A 25,001-nucleotide genomic window follows, 5' to 3' on the forward strand; every position below is an offset into this window, starting at 1 on the left:
ATGTGGTAATATGTCTTTTGAGGCGATTTCTCCTGATGTGGTGGTATACAGGGCGACCACTACCTGCCATAAGTAGACGTATTTCCTTACCAGTTCCAGTTCCTCGCTGCCAATAGTAAACTGCTGCTCCCTTCCGAGGCTGTTAAACATTGCTTTGGTTTTCTGCATACTAATTTTTCGACCCACCTTTCTGCTAGTCCTGAGTCGTTGGTCATGCTTAGCAATTCATCCCCTGAAGGACATAGCAAGGCAATGTCATCAGCGAATAGCCGGTTACTAAGGTATTGTCCATTAATTCGTATCGCCGAATGTTCCCAAACCATGCCTTTCTTTGAAGATCTCCTGTAAACAGGCAGTGAATAGTGTTGGCGAGGTCGTGTCTCCCTGTCCAACAAAGGCGGGTGATGGCGTTTTCGATGGACAAATTTTGATTAAATTATAATAGTTGTCGTCGTTAAACTTACACGAAACTCGCATTACACTGACGGCCTGTTCGGCACCGTAATGTCGTTACTGTCGTCCGCGGTGCAATTAATCCTTACCCAAGTTTCCGGCTTCGCTGACGTGCTTCTGTACGTTGTGTGTATAGCCGGTGGCTGTCTTTGTTGGCCTGTTAAGGCGCCGCTGACGCCTGCTGATGAGTTTAATCAGTAGCGCCGGACAAGTCGCGGCCATCTCGCTTGGAACAGAAGAGAGCGACTTAAGAAAAGAGAAAGAGTTCAGCAAGCAGCGTCGGTTAATTAGATTTTTTCTTGACGTCGAAGCGCTTGAAGGCGGCCGTGTTGTCTCCAACTTTTGACGGAAGCAGTAAAAGAGATAAAGCGGCGAATAAATCAGAGTTTGCTTCCTTGGCGGCGCGAGAGCGATGCGAATCATTTCTTTTCGCTCAGGTTGGTAGTAAGTCTTTTATTTTTATTTTTTGTCGTTTCGCGCGTGTTTTGCTCTTTCGCTCGTTGTTTCTCGTTTCGGACGAGCCATGAAAGGCGGCCCGTCGACTTACCGTGTAAACGAAGTTTGTGATTAGGCTGTCGTCTTGGCGACGCTCCGCGCGCGCTGACGCGATGCGGCTCCTTTCGGGACGGAGCGGGATGGAGGGAATTGGAGCGCGCTCGTTTCTCGTCGCGTTGCCGGCTTGTTCGGGCTTGATCGCGAGGCTTGTCTCGGCATAGCGCGCGCGCTGCAGGCCTCCTTGAGTCTTGACTTTCGCATACTTCCTATCCCGTCTCTGCTTGTTTTGCGCGCTTCCGACAGTTTCCTGGGAAGTATCCCAGTCGCGTCGCTGTGAGCCTCGTTAATTTGTTGTTGTTGTTGTTGATTATAAGTAAGGCTTTCTCGTTAGAGCGCGCCTTTGTTTCTCTGTCGCAAGTTTGCGGATTAATAACTTTCGTCTGGCGTTATCTGGGGCGTTGGGGCGTTAAGAGGACGGAGTTTCGGGCTGGATTTGCTGCGCCGAGTCACTGCTGTGGTAGCAACAAAGTTGCAAGCCATCCTGTCTCATTTTGTTCCAGCGATACCAGGCATCCCTAAAGAAAGGCGCTGATATGAAGCTGAGAACAACGCGATACGTCGTGTTAATAATGTCAAGCATTATTTTGCCGTCTTTTATTTTGGAGGACGGAAGGGGGAGCAAGGCTGAAACAAGCGGCGCTTCACTGCCTTTACCGCTTATCATTTCTTCTCAGTAGGGTCGTTTTTGTTTGTGCCGCATGGGCTTTCTGGAGTACTGCAGCTGTCTTGCATCTGCGGATAAGTTATGAAGAGAGGAGATGAAGGAAAATGGTGGTGCTAACAAGGTTAAGGTACGGTCTTCCAACTTAGGCATATGAACAAAGGGTAAAGTGGAAAAAATGAACGCAGGAAGACAGCATAAAGCGCGCCCGCATCGTGCATGGTCATGTTCGCGTATTCACTGTGGCGGATCGCCGCCGCGGTGGCTCAGTGGTTATGGTGCTCGGCTGCTGACCCGAAAGACGCTGGTTCGATTCCGGCCGCGGCGGTTGAATTTCTATGAAGGCGGAATTCTAGAGGCCCGTGTGCTGTGCAATGTCAGTGCACGCTAAAGAACCCCAGGTGGTCGAAATTTCCGGAGCCCTTCACTACGGCGTCTCTCATAGCCTGAGTCGCTTTGGGACGTTAAACCCCAATAAACCAAATAAACCGAACTGTGGCGGATCGCTATAGGCTAGAGTGGCGAACACGCATGGAGTTTTTACCGGCTTATTAGGGGCAAACAGTGTCCATTCCGCGTTACGCGTCCTCCCCCCTTCCCCCCCCCCCCCCCCCCCCCCCCCCCCCCCCCCCGCCCCTTCATTTTTTTTTTCTTGCATGGCAGGAGGTGCACGTATACTCTACTGCAGTGCTTTTACGCCATGCCGAGAAGTCGTAGTGCAGGCCTTCTATTTCTCTGTTGCTGGGCAGAGGGTCGTGTTGTTGCTTTGACAAGCCTTTGTAAATGAACTTGTGTGCCGCGTAACGAAAGTGGTAGAGGGTGTCAGAGCTAACTGGATGTAGTTTTGAAAGGTTCGTCGGCCGAGTAAGAAGTAGGGGGAGGAAAATGGGCATGGGGGAAAGGGGAAGGGGGGGGGGGGGAGATCAGTGGTTCAGCCACGCGTTTCAAGGCATCCTGACAGCGTTTCCCTCCCTCCCTCCCTCTGTCTCGTGTGCGGCCCATCACTTCGCTAACTCTTCGGCGTCAACACTTGTCGGCGTCGGGCCGATCTGTGAGCTGTCAAATTGCTTCCTGCCGTGTCGCTGCGTCTTTTATGTCGTTGTCATTGCTAGGCAGATGCGGGATGGGAAGTTTCGTGGGAATAATAAATAATGCAAGAAGGGTAATTACTTGGAGGCGTTACCGAATTGGTCGTGCTGCGTTAGTCCTGTAATAACCGTGCTGCCCTGTGCACCCGTCGCGGTGGCTCAGTCGTTATGGTGCTCGGCTTCTGACCCCAAGGTCGCAGGTTCGATCCCGGCCGCGGCGGTCGAATTTCTATGGACGCGAAATTCTAGAGGCCCGTGTGCTGTGCGATGTCAGTGCACGTTAAAGAACCCCAGGTGGTCGAAATTTCCGGAGCCCTCCACGACGGCGGCCCTCATACACTCAGTCGCTTTTAGACGTTAAACGACCTAAACCTAAACCCTGTGCGAATGGAAAACGCGCTGGCGACTCTACCTGCTCAGTGTACGCGCTGTGTTGAATATTGTTCAGCGTTATTTTTTTTTTGTCTTTTATAGCTTATAAAAGCTCCGTTTACCGCGAAAGTGGTCACTCTGTCGTTAGACTGGCGTGGTCTGTAGATGCACTGCAATACAGGTTCAAACAGCGAAACATAAATCTAATCTGGTCTTGCCGTCCTCATACTGCTTCACTCTAAACAGATGGGAGCAAAAAAGGGAGTAAGCTGTCCTCTACCGGACCCTCTTTTATCAAAAGGAAGTGCGCTAGGGAGCAGATTACTCCTTTTTGTTCGTAAAACTGAACATGCTGGCAGATTTGCCTGTCTGGTTGGGTTTGACCACTTATAATGAACTCTGACACATCATTAACCAAGAACTTTAAAACCCAACTTTTCGGAGCCGGCTCAGTTCCCCCTTCAGGTGTTACTGGGGCAGTAGCTAGCGTCTCCATGCAGTCACCCCTGAAGAAGGAGCCGAGCCGGCTCCGAAACTTTGGGTTTCAGTTTTTGGTTGGAGGTGTGTCTGAGTTTATCGTAAGTCATTTTTGCTCCCATATAGGCGTATTCGTGTTTAAGAGTGGGATCGCATAGTTTTGTCAGCTTCTCGTCTGTTCCCTTAGTTGCGCTCCTATGAAAGTCACATTAGTGGCACAAAAAGCAAGTTTCTTCGTCATGAAGAGTTACCTAGCTGTAGCTTTAAAGAAAATCCGGCTATAAAAGACGCCTGCGTTCGCCTACAGTGACGGCTGCCTTCTCTTCTCGAAGCATGGCTATGCCAACCCCTTCACCCCTCCCCCACTTTCCTTCCATTCCGCCGTTGAACTTCTTTGCGCGGATTCAGCTTGTTTATATTCTTCCATTACTCGTAACGCAGAATGATGACGACGCTTCTTTCGCGCTTGTCTTGGCCGGCTTCCGGTGTCTGGGAACCGTGTCAACAAAACTCTCATTTTTCTTCGCCCAAAAAAGTGACGCACGCTTCCGCGTCTCTTCCAGCGCTCACATCGGACACTGCGGGCTGTCTTGAGCCTTCTTATACCCGTGTGAGCTCTGGTTAGGCGTCGTCTTTCATGTCTGCGTCTGCCTCATTTTACTGGAAACTTTTTTTCTGTTTTCTTATATATTCATGTGATGTATTCTTGGTGCCCATAGGGCCCACGCGCCCTTCCTCTGTGTAGCCGAAGATAATTGACCGATGCGACACTGTATGGTGCCCAATGAGAGTTTTCATGGGACGTCTCTACATACGTTCTCTCTGGCAGCCCCCTGGTAGGGAGGCATCGAGGCATAAACGTACTTAATCGAATTTAGTTTGGTGTGTTCATTTTTTTCTTTTTCTTTTGTGCCATGAAAAGCCGCACGGCATGGTTTGCATCACGGACAAATTAGTCCCTCCATGTGTTACCACCACCGAGTTGTATATATCTTTGAGTGCGAAAACACTACTTCACGAAGCCAATTCCAAACACAAATCTTATGTCGTCCCTGACCTTGGGAGTGCAGAAATAAAATCGATATTTGCACGACTGGGTTTCGAACCCGAGGCGTTGCAAACAAATCAACTTCGCCGGCCACCACAAGAAAGCGCATCGTCGTCTTCATCGACTTCCATCTGCGGCATGAACAAATCAGGCCAGCTTAACCTCGGTCAGAGCTTAGCCTTAGTCTGGTATCATCACCAGTCGTGCCGACGGCCCAGCAAAACAAAACCATGAGCCAAGCAGGCTAATCACGTGCTTTCGCACGCCTACTAAGCTTAACTGCTCTAAAAACCTACCACTTTTTTTTTCTGCCTGCAAGAGTATATCTTTATCCCTTTTTTATTGTAAACGCGGTATCTGCCTCAGATTTGTTCGTATTATGTTTTTATTTCTGTTAGTAGCTGAGAATCTTAAAATACTCTTTACGATTGTCTACTATATATATAGTCGAAACGCGCTCCGTATACAGCTCGATCATGTAGCATTTAGCCCAAGTTTGAATTTTCTTGCCCATGGTTTCTGTAACACGAGTGTTTTCTGTTTCCCGGGGCGAGCTAGAATGCGACCAGCTTTCTGTGTATGTTGAAAAAGAAGTAAATCTATCTATTGGTGCAATGAAAAACCATCTTTACCATTTATGTTCGCGGGCGGAGGATATACGGAGAAGTATTAGTGCCATTTTCGAGCGACTCACTACACCATCGGATCCAATCTTCCTTAGTATGCTATGGTCTGCAGCTACATGCTTTGCAAGCGCTTTTGCAATTCCCGGGAAATACGTTTGTGAAAAGAGTGACAGGCTGGGCTAGCTGCCCTTGGCTGAGTGAATGCATAACGCTAGGGAAAATATGCACAGACCGAAACGTCCTACTCTTTGTCTGTCTGCGCACGCGTTTTCGTGTCTTGTCCAACTTCTGCGTTGCAGTTTTCCTTCGCATTTCGTTCGCTAGCGTTGTTAACGTTCCTAATATTTACACGAAACTGCATGTAATCGTCTTATAAAGCCTAGCCGACCGTAATACGCGGCTGCGCAAATTAATTTTCATAGTTTCTTTATGTTTAAGGCGAATGTGTTACTATTACTATTACGATAAATGATGCGTGTCTCGCTATTAGCAAATCGCATCATCGAAATTCTGCGAGGGATCTTCTCCGCAAAAAATACGCTTTTATTTTAAAATCAGTATGTGACGGGGAACAGGGCTTGGCTTGCGAGCATAGTTCATTTCCGTTTCACTCCGTGCGGCTTTTTTTAGTGCGTCATTGCATTGGTGGATAAAGAGCGTTATGACATTATGTGACCACCCGAACTTCTTCTCCCCATCTGTCTTCTCTTTTTTGGCTGAAATACTTTCCTTATTGATGTTTTCTCCTGGTGTAGTATGTTTCTTTATAGAGCTGACTAGCATTGTCATTGAACTGGCTGTGGCTCTGATCCCCGCTTTTGCTTCTTGTGTGTGCCTGGTCTTGCAACTTGACCACATCCTTGTTTCATATTCATTTCATTATCACTTTTCTTCCCCCTTTCTGCTTATAGCAACGTCCCCAGTTCGTCTGCTCTCGTATCGATCTGGCAACCTCGCGATCGGGCTACACCGTACTATTTGCTCTGTTAGCGCCGTGTCGATGTTGCGACGTGTCCCTTCTCCGCGGTCCCGCATGTTTTGCCGTTTATAGCCGTCAGAGGGCGCGCGCCTGCTTACCTTTCCCATTAACTCCTACGAAAGAAGCTCCATCCGTACCCCGAGGAACCGCGGTCTTTGTTGCTTCACGTGTTGCAACTGGGCAGTGGAGGAAGAGAGAGGGAAGGGGCAAACTATGAACGGCAGACATGGTATGTTGTCGTTCTTGTGTTGAGCGCGTAACAGCATATTCGCGGCTTTCTGTCGATTTCCAAGAAATGGGTAACGCGATCTGCCTGTCATCTCGTTTAAATTGGATCGTGGGGAGCTGCCCTTGCATCGGCCATGCCACGGGTAACTAAGTCTCAACCATACAACGGGAAGAGAGGGAAGGAAACGAAGCGAATTTGATTAGGCGCACGTTAAACTTGGGGCGCACGGTCGAGCTAGGATAGCGAAGTGCCCCTTTCAGATGCTTTTCGTCATTTCTGCGCGGATTTTTTGGATAGTTTATGCAAGCCTTAGCCGTAATAAAATTTTCACTTGCATGCACACTTCTTTTAAGTTAAAATAAGTACGAAGCAGGACTTACGTAATAAAAACGTCTAATTTGACCGAAAAAGCTGACAACAAGTGGACCAGAAACTGAGAAAAAAAGAAGTGGATGACTTGCATGGTATTTCTGGTTACAACGAAACGTTTGCAATCGATATATATGATGCCACCGCACATTGTCTCCTGTGCGATAGTCATTTATTTAATGGGCATTTTTCTGCGCTAGCACTAGATGAGTCACTAGCGAAAAAGCCGGCACTCCTCACGTTGCAGCCTCGGAGTAACTCGGGTAAGCTCGGAGGAGCGTCGCGCCAGCTGCAGCTAAAGGGAGGAGGGCGTCGCGCCAGCTGCAGCTAAAGGAAGGAGGGCGTCGCGCCAGCTGCAGCTAAAGGGAGGAGGGTGTTGCGCCAGCTGCAGCTAAAGGGAGGAGGGCGTCGCGCTAGCTGCAGCCGATTGGAGAGAGGGTGCGACGAAGGAGTGCAGTTGCGTGTGCATGCAGATGCAAGAAAGAAGAGGCGGAGGATAAAGTCGCTGGAGGAACGTGCAGTGCAGTAAAAATGTGAATCGTGGATGAAGCCGATCCTTCGACAGATGGCGAAGCCGAATGATGTGTACAGCGAGCTGAACAGCAACACAAACGAAGAGAGCCAACGCCAGCCCACCGATCCGAAGCAGAGCTGCGAAGACAGTATAACCAGGCTTGCTAAACGTGGTGCGGAAACAGATGAACTATAGAAAGAAGAGGCGAATGATGAAGTCGCCTGAGGGATGTGCAGTCGAGGGGCGTGTACAAGTGGGTTCAAAGTATAGTGAACTGTAATTACTTCACTATACTTCAGAGGGGGCTGCGATCGCACCGAGCAGCTCAGGCGGCCCGAGGAACGACTGCAGGAACACTTGGGTGCAGCTCGAATTTTCAAGCTTATCAAAAGTTTCTTTCAGATAAACAAAGGTAAACAAGGGCAGACGTGCTAGCGCACCTAAGTCGCATTTAGCTTAACCAGGTAAATAGGGGGAAATTTCTAAAAACATGAACAGCAAAACTGGGTTACCGACAACCGAAGCATAACAGAGTGAGACCTCGACGCCTCCTCAGGGTTAGCACCTCGTTCAGATTGGATGTCGACAACCGTGTCGTCGTCGCTGCAGCGCTTTCGCGTCGGCGTCGGCTCGACCGGCCCTTGTCAGTGGGCACCGTGAGCAGCGTGTTAGCGGCGCCGCGTGTGAACCAGTTGTGTGCGGGAGTTGTTCTTATCGACCGCCGACATCTCTGGGGCCTTGCTGTCCTTGTCGGTCTGTGCGCGCTGCGGGAGACGGCCTCCGCGGTGCTCTCGCGTTGTACCGTCGCGCGCTGCTGTCTGGAGGCCTAGCTGTGCACACCGGTCGACCGACGAACGACGTTCCTGTCGCGTTCAATCGTCGTAGCACTCCCCAAGGGAGGCGGCCTTGCGGGAAAATGGACTCTTTCACAGAGGCGGGCTGCAAAAAAGAAACGCGGCTGTATAACTACAATGTGTCCGGCATCTGTCCCTCGTATTGTCCCCGCTGGCATGCTACTATCCAATTTAGAAGGAGGAAAAGTTCGCCATACGGTTCCCTAGCGGTGATGCGAACTTCAGCGACATGTGGGTGGAGGCTGACGTAGGCTGATGGCGGTCGAAATGTTTAGTATATAGCCGGGTGAACTCGAGAACGAAGCGGCTTTTCTCCGTCAAAGGACCCTCATTCACGCCAGTGGCGTCGGCCGATTCTCTTGAACCTGCTAGCGTGACAATGCAGGGAGAATTTAGTCCACAAGAAGAATTTAGTCCATCTACAAGAACATTGTCTTCAAACAAGAAAGAGAATAGCAGTCATTCCTTATACCCACAAGATATCGCATAATTTGAATAGTGTTGGAAAAAGTGTCGGATGGATGTTGTTTTTTCGGCCCCCGTCAAGTTATTTAAGCTTGTGCATGCGTGTGAACAAACCAGGAAAAACTATCCCCGATTGCCCGAAAAATCATCAGTGCGAATTTGTGAGGTGTCAGAAAAATGTTGTGTATTCCATTCCTTTCTCTTGTAAGAGGTTTTATATCGGCCAGACAAGACATTGCTTAAATGATAGGCTCAAGCAGCACCATAACAATGTAGACAACCAAGAGTCTCGTAACCTCGGTATCTTTATCACAAAAAGAATTTCGTTTCCTCAATTGCATATCTTAGCTTGTGTTGTCTTGCAGGGATCCGGGTGCATCAATGTGCTCTTTGCGGTGTTGCCTATTTCCATGCCTAAATGTATTTATACGCACAGCGCGCCAAATGAATATCAGTTGTTAGTTCCGCTTCTTCCCTTCCTCTGTTCGCTTAGGCCTTGGGCCTTGCGCTGTTTCAATCATTACATCCTGCTTACATAGATGTTTCGCAGTTGTACAAAAGCTTGTCCCGCCACCTGTCTAGGGTAGTCGCTCTATGTGTTAACCAGGATGGTCAACTCATTGTGGGGCGAGGCCGAACTGACCTACTACTCGAAGCGGCAGAGGGTTTTATTTCAAGATTCTGGGATTATAGTCGGATACAACTTAAGTCTGCCGCCCACATTCAGCCTCCGCGCACAGATTTCCTCCACGACGAAAAAGTAGTCCGCTGCTTAAACGTTTCTTGTTACCTAAACAAGAAGTTTATCACAAGAAAAAAAAAAATTGTGAGCTCTAGAATTTTGATACATGGATTGTTTGATATAATCAAACGTTAAAAAGCTGGTTTCGTGTACTGTTGCGATTGGTTAGCGGTGTCATACGAGACGCCGCGGACCGCGGCCCGGTGATAGCAACTGCAGTTTTTTGTGTGTGTGTGTGTGTGTGTTTTTAAATTGTAACCTACTGTAGTGAAATACGGCGTAGCTTTTGGCGCATCATGCGTCGCTACAATCACTTGCCCCTCTGAGCTTTCTGCGTATGCGCTGTACGTGGTTGATGGCTGAGTTGCGCAAAACACGATGCCCCTTGTACTTATGACGTCACTGTGTCGTCCCGTTTCAGGCACCTGAAGGCCGAGCTGCAGCGTCTGCGCAAGAGGGGGGCCCTGCGGCCGGGCCTGGACCCGGCGCGCAGTTGTGCCCGTTGCCTGTCGGCGCTGGGGCGCATCCTGAACCGGGGTTCTCCCTGCCCGTCGTGCCGCAAGAAGGTGTGCCGCGATTGCCGGCTCCTGGAGCCGGGCGCACCCGAGGGTTCAGACCAGTGGCTATGCGTCGTCTGCCACAAGCAGATGTGAGTGCCTCTCTCAAACGTCTTTTACCTGCACGCCCTCTCTCTCTCTCGTAAGCAGCTGGGCTGTTCCGTGAGGAACTTGTTATGGCTTGACAAGCGATCTTGTGACTGCTTGACAAGTGATCAGAACAGAGGATGGCGGCGCAGTCAAGTTTTGACAGCTGGACGCGCGAACGAACAGGGCATGACACGAGCGCATGTGAAGTTTGAGGGCCGGACGCGTGAACGAAGGCACGGAAACACGACGCGGACAACTGCATTGTGTTCGCGTCACCCTCCTGCGTCTACGCTCGCTGTTTCGCCTGTCAAACTGCACTGAATATTCGCGTACTTTCTATCGTGGTTTTTAGCGAAGAGGAGCTCCGTCACCGTGACCGTCTACTAAGTGGATGACTGACCGGATAAGAGTATACAAAAAGACATGCTAGGCAGGAACGGCTTGCCAATGTTTCAATTTTATTTCCTTTTGGTGGTGGTGATGGTGTAAATGTGCAGGCAGGATTAGCTTTACAGTCGCCTGTCGGCAATTTCCCCATCTGAGTCACTGATTTATAAGTGATTGCGTGTTTGCCACTGTGATTGTACATTTCTGCCTTCGCCGAAACCTCTGTCCACTTAGCACAGAGAGTCGAATGATTGTGCCGAATCGTTTTTCAGAAACCCTTGGGTAATTCTGAATGCACCTTAGGTGCACACAGAGGTATGCCATGATAGCGCCGGTCTTTGCACGCGTTTTTTTCCCTCGCTTATTAACCCTGCGTTTGGTGCATCATAGCCTTTGTTGCTTTTGCGCCATAAACCCCAATATAACTAGAACTATAACCTTATGTCTTTGCTAGTCAGGCTAGCGAGAGATGCCATTAGCGGGCGTGTGAATGGGGCACCGGGCACCGTGGTGGCGCCTGAAATAACAAACTAAAAATAAAAACGAACAATATAGACCGTCCGCCCTCGTTCCAGACTCACGGCGGGAAGCAGTCTGCGGCAATTATTTCAGTTGCTGGCTCTTTGAACGTCCGCTGAGGAGAAATTAAGTTGTCGGACAATGCGGCCACTTCGCTTCCCTACCACGGCGGCGACGAGAAAAATTAGGGTTAGTGCTCTACGGGGACCGTTGCGGATAATTTGCGAGGAAGCAGTGGAGTCGCCGCTGCTCACTGGTATATACTCACGTTGGCAAGCGTATAAAATAGACTTGGAACGACCTTCGGTCACGTTTGCGTAGAGCAGGCAGCGTTTTTGTTCCTTGAAAAACAGCCAACGCGTGCACTCGACAAAAAACCCCGCGCAGAAATAGCGCGACGTTTTTTTGTTTTTTTTTATGCCGTGCCGTGAACTCTGCTTACAGTGGCACCGATGCTATTTGACGAACTTCCGCTCTGCGAGGACACCTCTTTTCGTCGCTTTTCTTATGTGCCGCCTGACCGGTGCGTATTCCTCGTTGTACGGGCAGACCTCAAATGTGTCGGGGTATGGAGCTTCAGCGTTTTTTTTTTTTTCAACGCGTTAGTGGTCTATTCGTATGTCTCGAACGAAAAGAGTTGCACCGTGAATTGTCATTTCTTCTCCTTTAGTAGCGCCTATTATTAATGCGAGATCGTTATACGGAACTGTCGCGTCAGCAAAAAGCGTCGGCAAATTTTATCCGCATGATTACGTCGTTCTCTGACGATAAATATGTGAAAATGTGGTTGTGACAGTTAGTGCGTGATAAAATGTTTCCCCGGGAAAAGTTTGGTTGGTGAGGTGTAATGAGGTAATCAATTAAATGCAAAAAACGCAAAAAAAAATACACATGGACGTCGATATGGTACATGGGCGTCAAAACAGCCATGGACGTCGATATGGTATGTGTACGTTTTGCTTTCTCATTGTTTCAATGCGGGTCGCCGCGCTGATCTCAAAGTTTGTTTTCATTCGTGCTCGTCGGAACGCTTTCACTGGGGTCGATTTGAGTCCTCTCTGTGAACCACACAAACAAACAAAATAAAGAAGACAAACTTGAGTGAACCGTCTGCAAGCGACCGTAATCTCAGGCGCAGCCGTGCGTGAACAATTAGGCCGCGTTTGCTCGGCGGGCAGCTGGGCGCATTTATCCGAGCATAATGCAGCCGCAGTCTGAGGACCGTTGTTGTCACGCAAATAGGCGGGCTCGCTCGAGAAGTTCGCGGGCCTCGCGGCCAGCACGTACGTGAGCGTGGAAGTAGAGAAGGTGAAAGAGCGATTTTCCTTATAAATTAGCGTCCTGCTGCTCAATTACACCGTTATAATTTCATAGCGTCGCAGATTCGCTGAGCTTTCTGTGCGTGCGCCGTGCCGCTGGTGTGTGGAATTACGTAGCCTTGCGCTTTCTGCTGTTTGTGCGGTCGGAACTCGGTGGCCTCCAAGGCGCGTCGGTGCAGCCGTCGCTATACGGTCGCTTTTCACACGAACAGAGCCACTATACGTATACCGCTTACTGCTTCGATGGTTTTTTTTTTTTTTCGATTTCGTTTTCTTTTTTCATAATCGCATATTTGTCACGGATAAGACAACAGGGAATAGCAGCACTTTTGCAACTCGGAAAGCTTCCGTTCAGTTGTGATGTGCGACCCTGGGCATTAATGGCATCCCGGAAAAGTCGCGGGAAATGTCAAAATGCGCTCCACTGTAACGGTGTGCATGGATAACAAAGAGATAGATCTTTGATGCTGAAGTAGGCTTCAGAAGGATATGCGTAGTGTGAAATATAAGTGGCAGAAATATGTACGATACCGAAAGAACGTGTGATTCGATCGCAGAAATTCCAGCTGTAGCGTGGTTTGCAGATGTTTTGTTTGCGTTGTTTTCCCTTTTTATGTTCCATAGCATCCTTCCAAGCTTCGGGCCGGATTCCCGAATATGCACGCCAGGGTTCGGAATATTGCCTGACTGGCTTCTCTGTCGCTACCAGAGGAGAAATAAAAAGAGAAGGAAAAAGGCAGTGCGCGTTTCGTGGGCGGGTGCACTTTTTTCGTTTTTCGGCTCCTTTCTTCCTCCATGCAGGATCATTTTTCTCGGATTTAGCGCGTGAGAACATCTTCAGCGTCTGCGTAATTCTCTGTCTCCGCCTAGTAGTGTCGCCTCGTTCTGTGTGTGAAAGTTTAATGGAATCATTCTAGTCGCTTCCATTTCTTTTATGCAGTATCTTTTCTTTTTTTCTTGTGCATTCTTTTCTTAATTTTATTGATCGTAGCTATACTGAGGTACATGCTGTCATTTTTTTGCCCCTTTGCAACCAAACGTTCTATCTCTTTCATTCAAAAGAAAGGAATTTGGGAAGTGGGTAGATGTCGCTGTGCGCGTTTTTTGTCAGCTTGTGCTGCACAGTCTAGGATTTATAAGGTGTGTGCCGAATTTGGCTTGAGATTTAAAAAAAAATTTTGGCTCCCCATTGTCGGTTTAAATTTGTTTTCTTGCATCTTCTGTTTTACACCTTTGCACGAACGTTTCTGTGCAATGCCCTTCTTTTTTATTTCATTTCCTAAAAAATGAAGTGCACCTGTAGGTGTATGGCCTCGGAGTCAGCCCTGCCATACCTCTCCGGAACGATCAATAGTTTGCCGATGTAATCTTGACGTTTTTAATCCCAGCAGAGAAGTTCAAAAGAGAGACTCTTTGAGCTAGGTTTGCATTGATTTCCGATAGACCGTCGGCTCGCCTAAGGCGCGAACACGCCATCCGTGGCAGTCCATGGGCAATTATGGCTCGCAGATTAAAACACTCCATTGAATCGCGCAGGAATATGAAGGCCGTTAAGGACGGGGGGAGCAGTTCGCTTTTGATTCCCGCCGTTATGCTTGTAATGGCTGTTAGAAACGTCTCTTGCGTGAGCAAGTTAGCGAGATTTCCGGACGCTTACTTTTGTGAATCTCTAGTAGTTGACCTATACTTGCTTATCTTCTTTGAGCGTGTTTCTGTCGGGCTTGTCAGCATTCAGTACCTGTCAGTATTCAACACTTGTCAGTATTCAATAGCAACCGACGACACACCTGCTTCTACTGGGCCTCTAACGTAGGTCATAGTGTCATTGCGCAAGTGTTCGTGCTTTGTTTTGTGCGCAGCGGATTTCAATTTTCCAACGAGGAGGGTGAGGCCAAGTTCATGATGTAGGCCAGTATACTAGAGTCATGTGAAAAAAGGGGCTTGCTCCGCTCGGGCTCGTCTGTGATCCGTCGAATCGGATTTAATCCAAGCACTCTATACTCTACAAAAGCGTGGTAAAAGGGGACTAAGTGGAACGTTCAGTCCTCGCCGCGAGTGGTTTATTCCGCGGGAAGACGAACTGCGGCTCACGTCTACTAGCAGTTAGTCTTTAAGGGAGTAATGGTTGCTCCTTTTGGGGACTAAATGTTTTGAAACGCAGTTACTCCCCAAAGGGAATAACCCCAGCACCACCTGTAGCTCTCTCCATTATGGAGTAAGTCTGGGGTAGTGGGTGTGGAAAATGGGGAAAAGTAATACCAGCGTTTATTGTGCTCTGTGTGTGTCCTTATCCCGCGTCAGTCACGACAATGAACAATTTCACGCGATGAAGAACTCTCGTTCGTCGCCTTTGTGTGCTCCTATTGCAATCTTTCGATCTACTTCCGCTGCGAGTGCTCGTTGTCTCGAAGGCTTGTCTCGTCGTCTCCGTCGTCGCAATCAGTCGGACCCGTTTCACCCGCCGTCTACACGGCGCCCAGTTTGTTTGGCGCCTCTGTGTGCACCCCCCCCCCCCCCTATTTTTTCCTCGTTTCTTTTGTTTCAGTGAAACAAAAGGTTTTTTCGGCGCTCGTCAAGGCCGGCGGTGACGTCGGCTGCCCCACTTCTGGGTGGTCCATCGATCCGCGGCACGGAGAGAGTGTGAATGAAGACCTGTGTGAGCCCGCCTAATGCTGGAAGACTGAGCGCTATGGAAAGAAGGGCGACGAATGAAAAAAAAAAAAAAAGAATGAAAAAGAAAAGCTAGCTTGGGCAGTGCACTAGAAAAGGAGAAAGAATGACGCCGACAGCGACAGGCTTCTTGTCGGTGGGGTTCGACACCCCCCCCCCCCCCCCCCCCCCTCTCTCCCGAACCCGACATCCTCATTTGTACACCGTGTTTGCTCGGTGAACACGGGCCGTTGGTATGCAGGAGCGCAGTAATTAAACTGAGCGTGAAGCACGACTGTTGTACGAGGTGGGAAGCGGGAGAGAATCAAGAAAGGGCAGAGGAATCGAATTAGGTAGGAGGCGAGCTCAGATTATGCGATGTCAAATTTAGTTAAGTAAACTTTGATCGATTTAGCTTCATTTTATTGCGCGAAGTTGACGTCGTGTCAGGCTGTGCTTGGAGGGTTGGTAATTATGCGTGGTTTTATGCCGCGTAGGTTTAGGATGGAATAACTTGGGTGATAGAATTATGCGGAACCAGATTAAACGTTTTGTACGAGACGCTCTGTTGGGCGCGCCACTTGCCCTGCAAGCCTCTTGTCTGAGGGAAATTAATTAAGAATAGATGTAAGTGGCCTCCCTTTGCATGTTTTCTTATTCAAATTTTCCTCGTAGAACGTCAAAGTCGAGACTTATGTGATGAGATGGTTTTGTGAAGTCAACAAATGCTCGAACGAAGTCTTGTTCCGTGAACTGCGAGACAGCCTGACGCGCATAGCGGCTTTTACTTAAAGCTGATGCGTCGCCTCTTACTTTCCCGGCCACTGCCGAAAAGTCGAACGCACCTGCGCGCTATAGGTGATTCCAAAAGGAAGCTTCTGAGAAATAGTTCGCTCTTCTTCCTCGCCTCGGTTCGATTGTTCTTTTTTTCTTCTTTTTCTTCGCCTCAGTTCGACTCTTCTTCTTCTTCTTCCTCCTCCTCTTCCTGCTCTCAGTTCGACTGTTCTTTTTTTCTTCTTCAGTCGTTGCACAAATTAAGTCGGAATTATGAGTATGAGCTCTGTTGCATCATCCCATGGAGAAAGGGTCAGAAGCCTGGCAGTATTCCTCAGGTTACAGTGTTTTCCGTTTTTCCGGTCCTTCAGTTATTTTCCATTTGGAGAATTTTCCCTTCTCCGGGGAATTCTGGAGACTATGAATTTGTCGAAAAGAAAATTTTCGCGGAGTTTGAGGGAATCTTAAGCCGAAATTGCCCCGCTTTTTCCAAATTGCCGGCGTTTTCGAGTGGCCGCTTCGAAAAAAAAAAGAGCCTGAAATTGGGACTTCCGGATCTACATGAAGGAAAAATTGGTCGTAGCGTGGAACATCGCTCTGAGCCATGCATGTTTTGCGGGCTCCACAAAGTATTTGCGCAGTACTCGTGCACACCCACTGCCATAGCGAGAAGAACGTTGTCGTTGCCTCTGTGGGATGAGTGTTGCCATTTTCTCTCCTCTTTCTTTTCTCGTTGTCATCTTCGTTCTTTTCTCGAATAGCGTCGCGCAGTTCGGTGGTGTGCAGCTAGTGCACCACATGGCTTAGCACGCAGTGTTTAACCTCCCGCGTGCAAACCGGACGAACACTGCTTGTGATCGATCGCCCTCGAACGAGCTGCGCGATCGCAAGGGAGATAATGAAGGGGGGGGGGGACCGGGTTGCAGTCTCTGTACACGGTGAACGAGCGTTGCTGAAGACGCATCGGCGCGTGCATCTCTGAGGTCTATTCAGCACGGGAATGGAAGGAGGGGGGGGGGGGGGGGGGGGGATGCATTACATATACGTCCTCGAAGCTCACTCCGCTTCCAGTCTCTGCAGACTATACGGTTGAGCCAGCGCGCCTCGTTTTGCATATCACACAAAGCAAGTCTCTGCTTTGAGCGAGAAACTCGGTTTCCTCGTTTGCATGAGTGTGCATATATGTCGAAACAATGTGCCGTGCCCGCCTATAACGTTGTCGGTTTGTTCTTAAAGGGTCAGTGTACCGAGCGCCGCCTGAGAACGTTCATTAGTGAGCGTGCAGGTAAGCGAGGACTCGTGGTCCGTTTTAGAACTAGGATGTCGGGAGCATTCCTGCCTCATTATACCTTCACAGGGGATTGAAAAGCTTTCCGAAACAATCTAACCGTGCACACTGGGGTAATATATACCTCAACGGGTACTGCTCAAACAAGACTTGTCTGGGAGAGCTAATATAGTGCTCACTGTTGAAATAGACCCGTTTGTTCGGCTCGTATGGCTGTCCCTCTCTGAGGCGCGCTTCGTCTCTCGCGCCGCCTGGCAACGAAATGTTTTCGTTGCCGTTTTTTTTTTTTCCCAGGGGCAGGAAATTGCCATGGTTGAAGCCGCTGTATCTTGCAGCTGCTGAGAGTTCGTCCGCTTTGTCGTTCATTGCTCTCATCCGTCTAGTGAACACTTTAAGCTTGCGTGTGAAGCTTTTTTTCCGCTTTACCCTGTGCTCGCACAGCATCTTCTTTCGGAAGCTGCCTCCTATGTACAATCGGGGGCAAAAGTAACAGACCCCCCCCCCCCCCCCCCCCCCCTTCAAGTTCCAACCCGTGCCACTCTGCGTGGGGGCGCCACTCTGCGTGGGGGCGCCACTCTGCGTGGGGGCGCCACCTGACAAAACACTTCTGGTGTCGAGACCAACGCAGCTGGTCCATTTTGTCGCCAGAAGTGGTTTGTCAGGTGGCGCCTCCAAGCAGTGTGGCACTGGTCAGAACTTGGAGGAGGGGGGTCGGTTACATTTGCCCCTGACTGTACAGTACGCAAGGTTCCGCTGTTCCTTACTCGCTGGCAGCCCGTCAAACCCCGTATTTTACGGCTCAGCTGGCAATGGCTCGTATGCCAGTTTGGCATTGTCGTTGGCGGGGTTGTAAACGGATCACGTGACTAACACTCTTCACGCGCCCGTGGCGCTTCATCTTCTTGGCGGCTCAGAGCGGTGGTCGCTGGGGGCAGTTGTAATGCTTTACAAAAGAAAACCTTACGACAGTTGGAACGTGTGAGCGTTCATTTTACAATAAGGCAGTAATTACTCACTGACGTTTACCCGAGCGCAGTCCACAAGCAGTACTTCCTCACTTTGAAGAACATTCCTCAAAAAGAAGACATTCTTCAAATCTTAGAAGTAAAGTAAAGTACTTGAACGAGCTATTGCTATTACAACGTCTGAACGAAATGTCTTTACTGCTTTCAGTTAGTGTAAAAAGCAACAACAAAACTTAATTCAGTCGCAGTAATAACCCACAACGGCTGCCCGCTATAATAAGGCGTTAGAGCTTATTCTAATCGCCTCGTTTTCTATTTACTTTTTCTTCGTTGTCTCATACAGCGTTTGTCCACACTGGCATTTTCAGTCGCTGACTTCGGAACGCCACCTCCGCTCGCGCTATCTTACTGTTTTAGCCCCGCCTGCGACATCCGTGGGTGGCAGTTCGAGGAAACTAGACGTCGTTTCGAATATACACCCAGCTCAGACGCGGTAACTCGCGCTGCAAGCCCTGAGAGGAATGCCTAATAACACTCACACGCTCTCGGACATCGCACACATTAAAGCCACCCTCGCCTCGCCGCTGTCCCAAACCACAGCTCGAAACCACGCCACAGTTTCTGCGCGCACGTCAAGAAGCTCGCTCCGGGGTTTTTTTTTTTTTTTTTTGAACATCTTGATTTGGTAATCGCATCGCATTCCTTACCAAGTAGAATACGAAGTACCAAGTAGAAGTATTTTATAAAAGCAAAAACCAGGAGACCGAAACCGAAATTGAGTTTTGGCCCAACAACGACATCACGACAGACCAACGTATGACGTCCACGGATAATGTCATAAAACTTTTGTGCGCGTCGATTAGCTGACTGGCGAGTGTAAATGAGTTTCGGTCATTATATGTCTCGAATGGCCAAAAACAAGCTAGATATTTTGTTCTTCAGCAAACGGAGAGCGAATGTCGACGAATGCGAACCCTGGCGTCACACCACTCAGGTTGCCCGTAGAAATCGCCCCGATTTTAAAATTAATTTACGCTACAACAAAATGCCCCCCCCCACCCCCCCCCCCCCCCCCTCCTCCTCTGGCCGCGAAATATGGTTCAAGAGATCAGACAACTGTGAGAAACGTGCGGGAAGCGTACCGTGAACGTCTCAGTAAAATCCGCGGAGGTTATTAACAACTGTTCATCGTGTGTCTCAGCATTCGCATTAGGTTGGGTCAAGAACAATGTGTGGAACGTGAACGCAACCGCTTTATACAGTATTCTCTGTTGGCGGCCAATTTTCAGTCGGCTGTCACATCTGTTACGTTAGCCTCTTGCGATAGCTGAACAGCCGCCAAAATTGTTTTCCTATCCTGGTAATCAAATACTCTAGCGAGCAAAGCAGCACAGAAGCTAAAGGAGAGATTGTTACTGTCGTACCCCAATACGCAATGCCTCGAGCGCTCTACCGGTTGATTCGAAAGTAGAATTTAAAAGCGTTGATATACCACCGAATAACTCTAAGTATTTTTTTTACTAGGTGTGCTTCACCTATTACAGCGCCGTTACGAAAATGCCCACGAGGCGGAATAGCGTCTTGAAGAGGGTCCGCACCGTGAACCAGAATTGGTTTAACGACAGCCGGTGTAGGAATTTTTTCTTCGCCCGCCTGTGTAGGCGCGCACAAAGCGCGGAATCGTTCTGCAAGCAGTGTGCAGGTGGTGAACGACGGCGTGCGCCCGATCGATTTATGTCCCGTCCTGGATGGGCCACCGAATCGGTCTCGAGGAAACGAGATCGACGGAGAAACGAAGTTCGGCTCCATGGTACGTAGGCTCGCGCTCGGTGTTTGGCCGGTCAGGGCGGCGGCGGTGCTCCTGCACTTGTTCCGGGGCCAGACAGCTGCGACGATAGATTGCCGCTCACTTCGAGGGCGCCCACTTTTGCGCGGGGCGTTTTCTTTTATTTTTTTTTTGACCCCCCCCCGCGAGCAGCCGCTTCTCGCAGCGCACTCGAGTAGTGCGGAGAAGCCCAATCTGCAGGTTGAGAAACGAGGTTTCTGAGCTTGTTTGGTGTGTGTGCGTGTGTGTGTGTGTGTGGGGGGGGGGGGGGGGGGGGGGGTCGTGATAGCGATTTGGGTGTTCCATGATGATTAAAGGAAGGGGCGGAAAGAGACGTGACAGCTTAATGAAGATGCAACGAGAAAGTTATTCCGATAGTAAACGCAATAGCAGACATCAAGGGCACATCACGCTGGCGCTGATCATGTAAGCACATTTTTGTTATTATTACACGGTACATTAGACGTACGAGTTTCCACCGGAATGATCTTTTTTCTTGGAGGCGTACGAGTTTGCTCGTATATGTTGTTTAACGCGCTAGTGTGGTTAGTTCACTGTAGTCAAGCAGCCATGGACTCGAGATTCAAAGAACACCCCTTCATTAGAAGCACTAGGCCCTGAGCCCCTACCAGCAGCACTTTATTTTTACAGGCGAGTTAGCTCAGCTGCAGCATTTTTCTTACACAAACTCCTCTCCTCTTCGTTGAAGGCGGGTTCAGCTGTAGTTAGCTTCGAATCCCCCCTGTTCTCCCGTTTTCCTCTTGCGTTCTTGAGCCGCCGCGGTGGCTCAGTGGCTATGGTGCTCGGCTGCTGTCCCGAAAGACGCGGGTTCGATCCCGGCCGCGGCGGTTGAATTTCTTTGGAGGAGAAATTCGAGGCCCGTGTACTGTGCGATGTCAGTGCACGTTAAAGAACCCCAGGTGGTCAAAATTTCCGGAGCCCTCCACTACGGCGTCTCTCATAGCCTTAGTCGCTTTGGGACGTTAAACCCCATAAACCAAACCAATCTTGCGTTCTTGTGCGCTTAATTTTCGTGGATGTGCAAATTATTTCGTTCGTGTAGATTTTGTTGCCAATTGTGAACCTTGCTGCTGTGTTCTTCGGGGTTGTTTGTTTATTTCGCTTAAACAGTGACTGCTGCTAATGAGAAGCTTCGCAGGTTTTCGCGCCGGGACCGCCGCACTTAAAGGTAACAGCGCACAGTGACCGTAGCGCCATCTAGAGGAAAACCGAGCAAGCACCCAAAAGCCCGAGCAGTCGCGCTAGCGCGCATTGTGAAATACTGCGTAAGCGATGACCATGTTGCTTATTCAATGCAGTGATGCAAAGGTTGCCACAGCTATCGCTACGTATTTGTTTAGATTGTTCCTCCTGCTAGAAGCCTTCTTTAAACTCCTTGCTCACTGAAAGAAAACACGGTGGAATAACTCTTGCAGGGCCGCCGTTTTCCTTGTGCGCGGAGTCCAAGCTCGGGTAGCGAAGGAAGGACGTTAAGAGAGTCGGATGACGCAAAGTTACAAAACGCCGCATGCGTCTGCACAGCTATATTCTTGCACAAGGGGGAAAGATCACGAGACGAAGAGAGCTAGGAGCCGACGCTGAGTACACCCAACGCCGAGTCTCGTCCTCGACCGTGCCGACCCATTTCGAAGGCGCTTTGCTCGGCACGCGTTGGCTGGGGCCGCAGTTGAGCAGAAACTTAGCGCGTTGTTCTTACGGTGCGCGCAGCGGACGTTTATTTACACAGGGGAGTCCCGCAATTCGCTATAAACGGGCCATTTTCTCGGCGAGGGAGGTTGTCTAAACAAAAGAACGCTCCGACTCCCGCTGCCGCCTTTGATCGCTGCGAAAGCGGGTCCTTCGGCTACGTGCGCCATCAAGCCTCTCGCTCGTTCTTTGTTGCTGCCTCCGATAAGTATCGGCCGGCGGCGGCACCGAAGAATTTTATCTGGCGCGCGCGTAGTCGCACGTTGCACGATCGCGGCTGCAAGTGTGCTTAAGAAAACTTTGTTGGGGCAAAGCAGTCGTCGTTCCTTGGTAGATTGGTGCGTACAAAGGAGAGGGACGTATGGGCAACGGTAGCGCTTCTCCGGCCTGCTCCTTGTGCCCGTCGTGTTGATGCAACATCGACCTGCTGCCGGGTGTTCATCATGCCTTACTCCAGTTTCCGTTCCTGTCATTTCCCGTCCCTTTTCGGGCCTCCTTTTTTCTTTTAAGAGTCTCCTCAGGGGACTTCATTTACGTCAGTCGAATGTCGGATGTTTCTCGTCGTATAGTGGATTCGTTCGCCGAATAGTTATGCGTCATTTCACGCCCTGGGTACGTTTGTGGTGTAACTCGAGGGCCAGAGACAGGTCAGGATGCGCACTACAATCGGATACAGCTCAAGAACGAAGCGGCTTTTCCCCGTAAAAAGACCCACTTCCAGCCAATGGCGTCGGCCGATTCTCATCAACCAGCTAGCGCGACAATGCAGGGAGTGGCAGATGAAAGAGGATATGCCCCATCCCTGCATTGTCACGCTAGCAGGTTCACAGGAAGGCTCCTTTGACGGCTAAAAGCCGCTTTTTTTCTGGACTTGTATCCTACTGTTGTGCTTCTAGGTTTTCTGCACTGTCTTTCGCATGTTCTGATGCTTGCTCTTCGACGTTTCTTCTTGCGTAGTGCGAGTTTTGGAACCTGCATACGAAGAGAGCCGACACTTGCATCGTGCTGTTTATTTTTTCTTTTTTTTTTCTGCGCTTGTGTTTAAAACGGTGGCTTCTTGTGCCTATGTGTGATCCATAATTTACTGAGTACAAAGCGTGAAACAGAACTCAAGGCACGGCAGACGGGAAAAAGACGGGACAAGCGCTCTCCATGGTTATTCTTACTACTGTGTAATTATACGTTGTTTTTTTTGTTCACCTCTGGTACAATCCAACTTAGATCTTGTTAATATTTTCACTCAGGTCTGCATCGTTATCTTTTCAACGAGGACAGTGCTTCTTTCGTGTTTTGTGTTAATCGAGAACTGGTTACGCAAAAGGTAAACTACTACCGATATTCTAAACGTTTTGAAGACGTATCATTCGCTAGAAATTCCTTTGTGGAGACGTCTAGAAAAGGCTCACTAATTCTAATCATCCCTGGCCCACCGTTACCTGTAGACTGCCCTTCTCTAGCCCCACGATCTAATATAGATTTTCTCCATTGCCGGCATTTCTAGTTGCATGCACAATCTACGACCTGCCAGAAACTCGACTGGTGCCCTTACGCGGCCAGTGGCGTCATCTTACGAGAGCTGGGTGAACCGCGTGCCCTCGATTCTTTTCTCCCAACCTGATTCTTTCTGCTGTCTGTCAAGGGACGCCAGCGATTCCGTCTCTGACCTCGGCGTTAACGGCTCATTAGCGTTTTGATGAAAGCCCCCGTGCCCCTCGCCCCCCTCCTGCGCGCCGGTCTCCGCATTTTTACATCCACTGCGGTTATCCCTGCACCCTCTCGCACCCTGTACCGGGATTTCACCTCCAAGGTCTGGCGATGGTCGTTTTTAATTTGCTCGGGATAAGAGCGCGTTCTTTCGGGGTGCGACTACTGCACGCCCATTGCTTTCGAACATTTGGCGGCTGGCTAAAAGTCAGCCCATAAATGAGCTTCCTATCACTCGCAAACTCAGTATTATAAACGCGCATGTCTTTCCGTTCGCCACACTTCGAAGATAAAAGGTAAGGACTATAAGAAACTCAAGGCGCTTTGCTATTTTACGCCGGATTCGATAAAGGTACGGCAATCAGTTCAGGAAAGTTTGTCGTGTTGAACTTTGAAATAGAGGAAAAATTCGGGAGTAATTTTTTTATTGTTATTCAGGTCCAGTGACGGCGACCACGACAGAACGCTCTCGAAACGTTGAAACTGCGTTCACTCAACATCGCCACTTTCGGGACCAGGAAGATGACCGTTTTATTCTGTCTTTTTTTTTTTTTTTCGTTTGTCGTATTTGGTAAGCCCAACGTGCGACACAAACGCGAGGCGAAATTTTTCGTCGCTTGCATCGTTCGAGTTATATACACGTTTTTCAAGAGCGCAGTCAAATCGCAGCCCAAGAACTTGCTTTCGTGGTTTTTTGCTTTTTTTTTTTGCATGCAGGCTTATATGAGGATTTTTGTTTGTTTTTTTTTTACATCAAGACGTCCCAGGATCCTGCTTGTCGTCCCATTATAAAAATGGTCTAGAGATAGTCTATAGACTTGTTATAGACTCTATTGCCTCTCAATAGATGTTTCTTTTTATCTAGTCATCTATAGACAAATACAAATAGTCTATTCAGAACTTTTTCCATTGGGGGGGGGGAGGCACCTGATGGCCGGGTATGGGGGAGGCTGCAGGTTAGCACCAAAAAAGAACTATTTGTGGTCTAAACTGCGCACATGAAACAAAAGTTAGAAGCAGCAATTTAGTAGGCTTGGAGGACAAACATTAGAATTTATTAATCAACAAAGAATTTAACTCAGTAAGCAAGATCCGATAAGTTAATATCACCTAAGCGTGCTAATCAAGCTGTGTAGTTGTTTTCTACTAGTCCATAAATAATATCCGTAATTCCAGGCGGAGGCGGGGGGGGGGGGGGTGCAACCGCACCCCCTTGCCCCCCCCCCCCCCCCCCCTTCCGGACGCCCATGTTCATATCTATAGTCTATAATCTACAGCATATTCATATTTGTAATCTATATCTATTCATATCTGTCTATAGACAAAAGTCTACTAAAAGTGTAGACCATGTATCCATAGCTTGTCTATAGACTGTCTATAGGACCTGTATAGCTCTAAGTATATTCTCTAGCATTTGACCATAGACAGTTTATAGACATTATAGACAAAAGTCTATGGGCAGTCTATTGCCTGTCTATAATCTTTGTAAGGGTCACCTTCAGAGTCGCTTCGCGGTGCCGTTAAGGGCGCGTAAATGCGGTAGTGCGCAGAGACAGAGGAGAGACCGAGACCGGCCGGCCGGCTTTCTTTCGGTGGCAGGGCGTGTTTTACTTCCTTGGCTCCGGCGACCGCCAAGGTCCCGCAGTTCACGCGCTCCGTTTTTAAATGCCTCGCGTCGCCGATACATCAGGTCTGGGGTGGCGCCGAGGTGCCGCGCTGCGGGCTTTCTGGAGCACCCTCAATGCGCCAGTTCTGTGCAGTGCTACGGAAGCCGCATTGTGACCC

General features: G+C 49.3%; 1 protein-coding gene across 6 annotated transcripts in view; it reads left to right on the plus strand.

Annotated features, from left to right (window-relative positions):
• LOC149358740 (uncharacterized) overlaps positions 1-25,001 on the plus strand; it is a 441,725-nt gene that overhangs the window by 224,462 nt on the left and 192,262 nt on the right. For 5 of the 6 annotated variants that reach the window (XM_089570912.1, XM_089570917.1, XM_089570916.1 and 2 more), the window contains exon 3: positions 9,854-10,081. The exons of the other annotated variant lie outside the window; for it this stretch is intronic. In XM_089570912.1, coding sequence (XP_089427038.1) covers positions 9,854-10,081 — 228 coding nt within the window. The remainder of the gene's footprint in view (positions 1-9,853; positions 10,082-25,001) is intronic. 6 annotated transcript variants of the gene reach the window in all.

This window comes from Amblyomma mixtum, chromosome 2, assembly GCF_055824585.1.
Source record: "Amblyomma mixtum isolate Tamu chromosome 2, ASM5582458v1, whole genome shotgun sequence".
Taxonomy (NCBI): Eukaryota; Metazoa; Arthropoda; class Arachnida; order Ixodida; family Ixodidae; genus Amblyomma; species Amblyomma mixtum.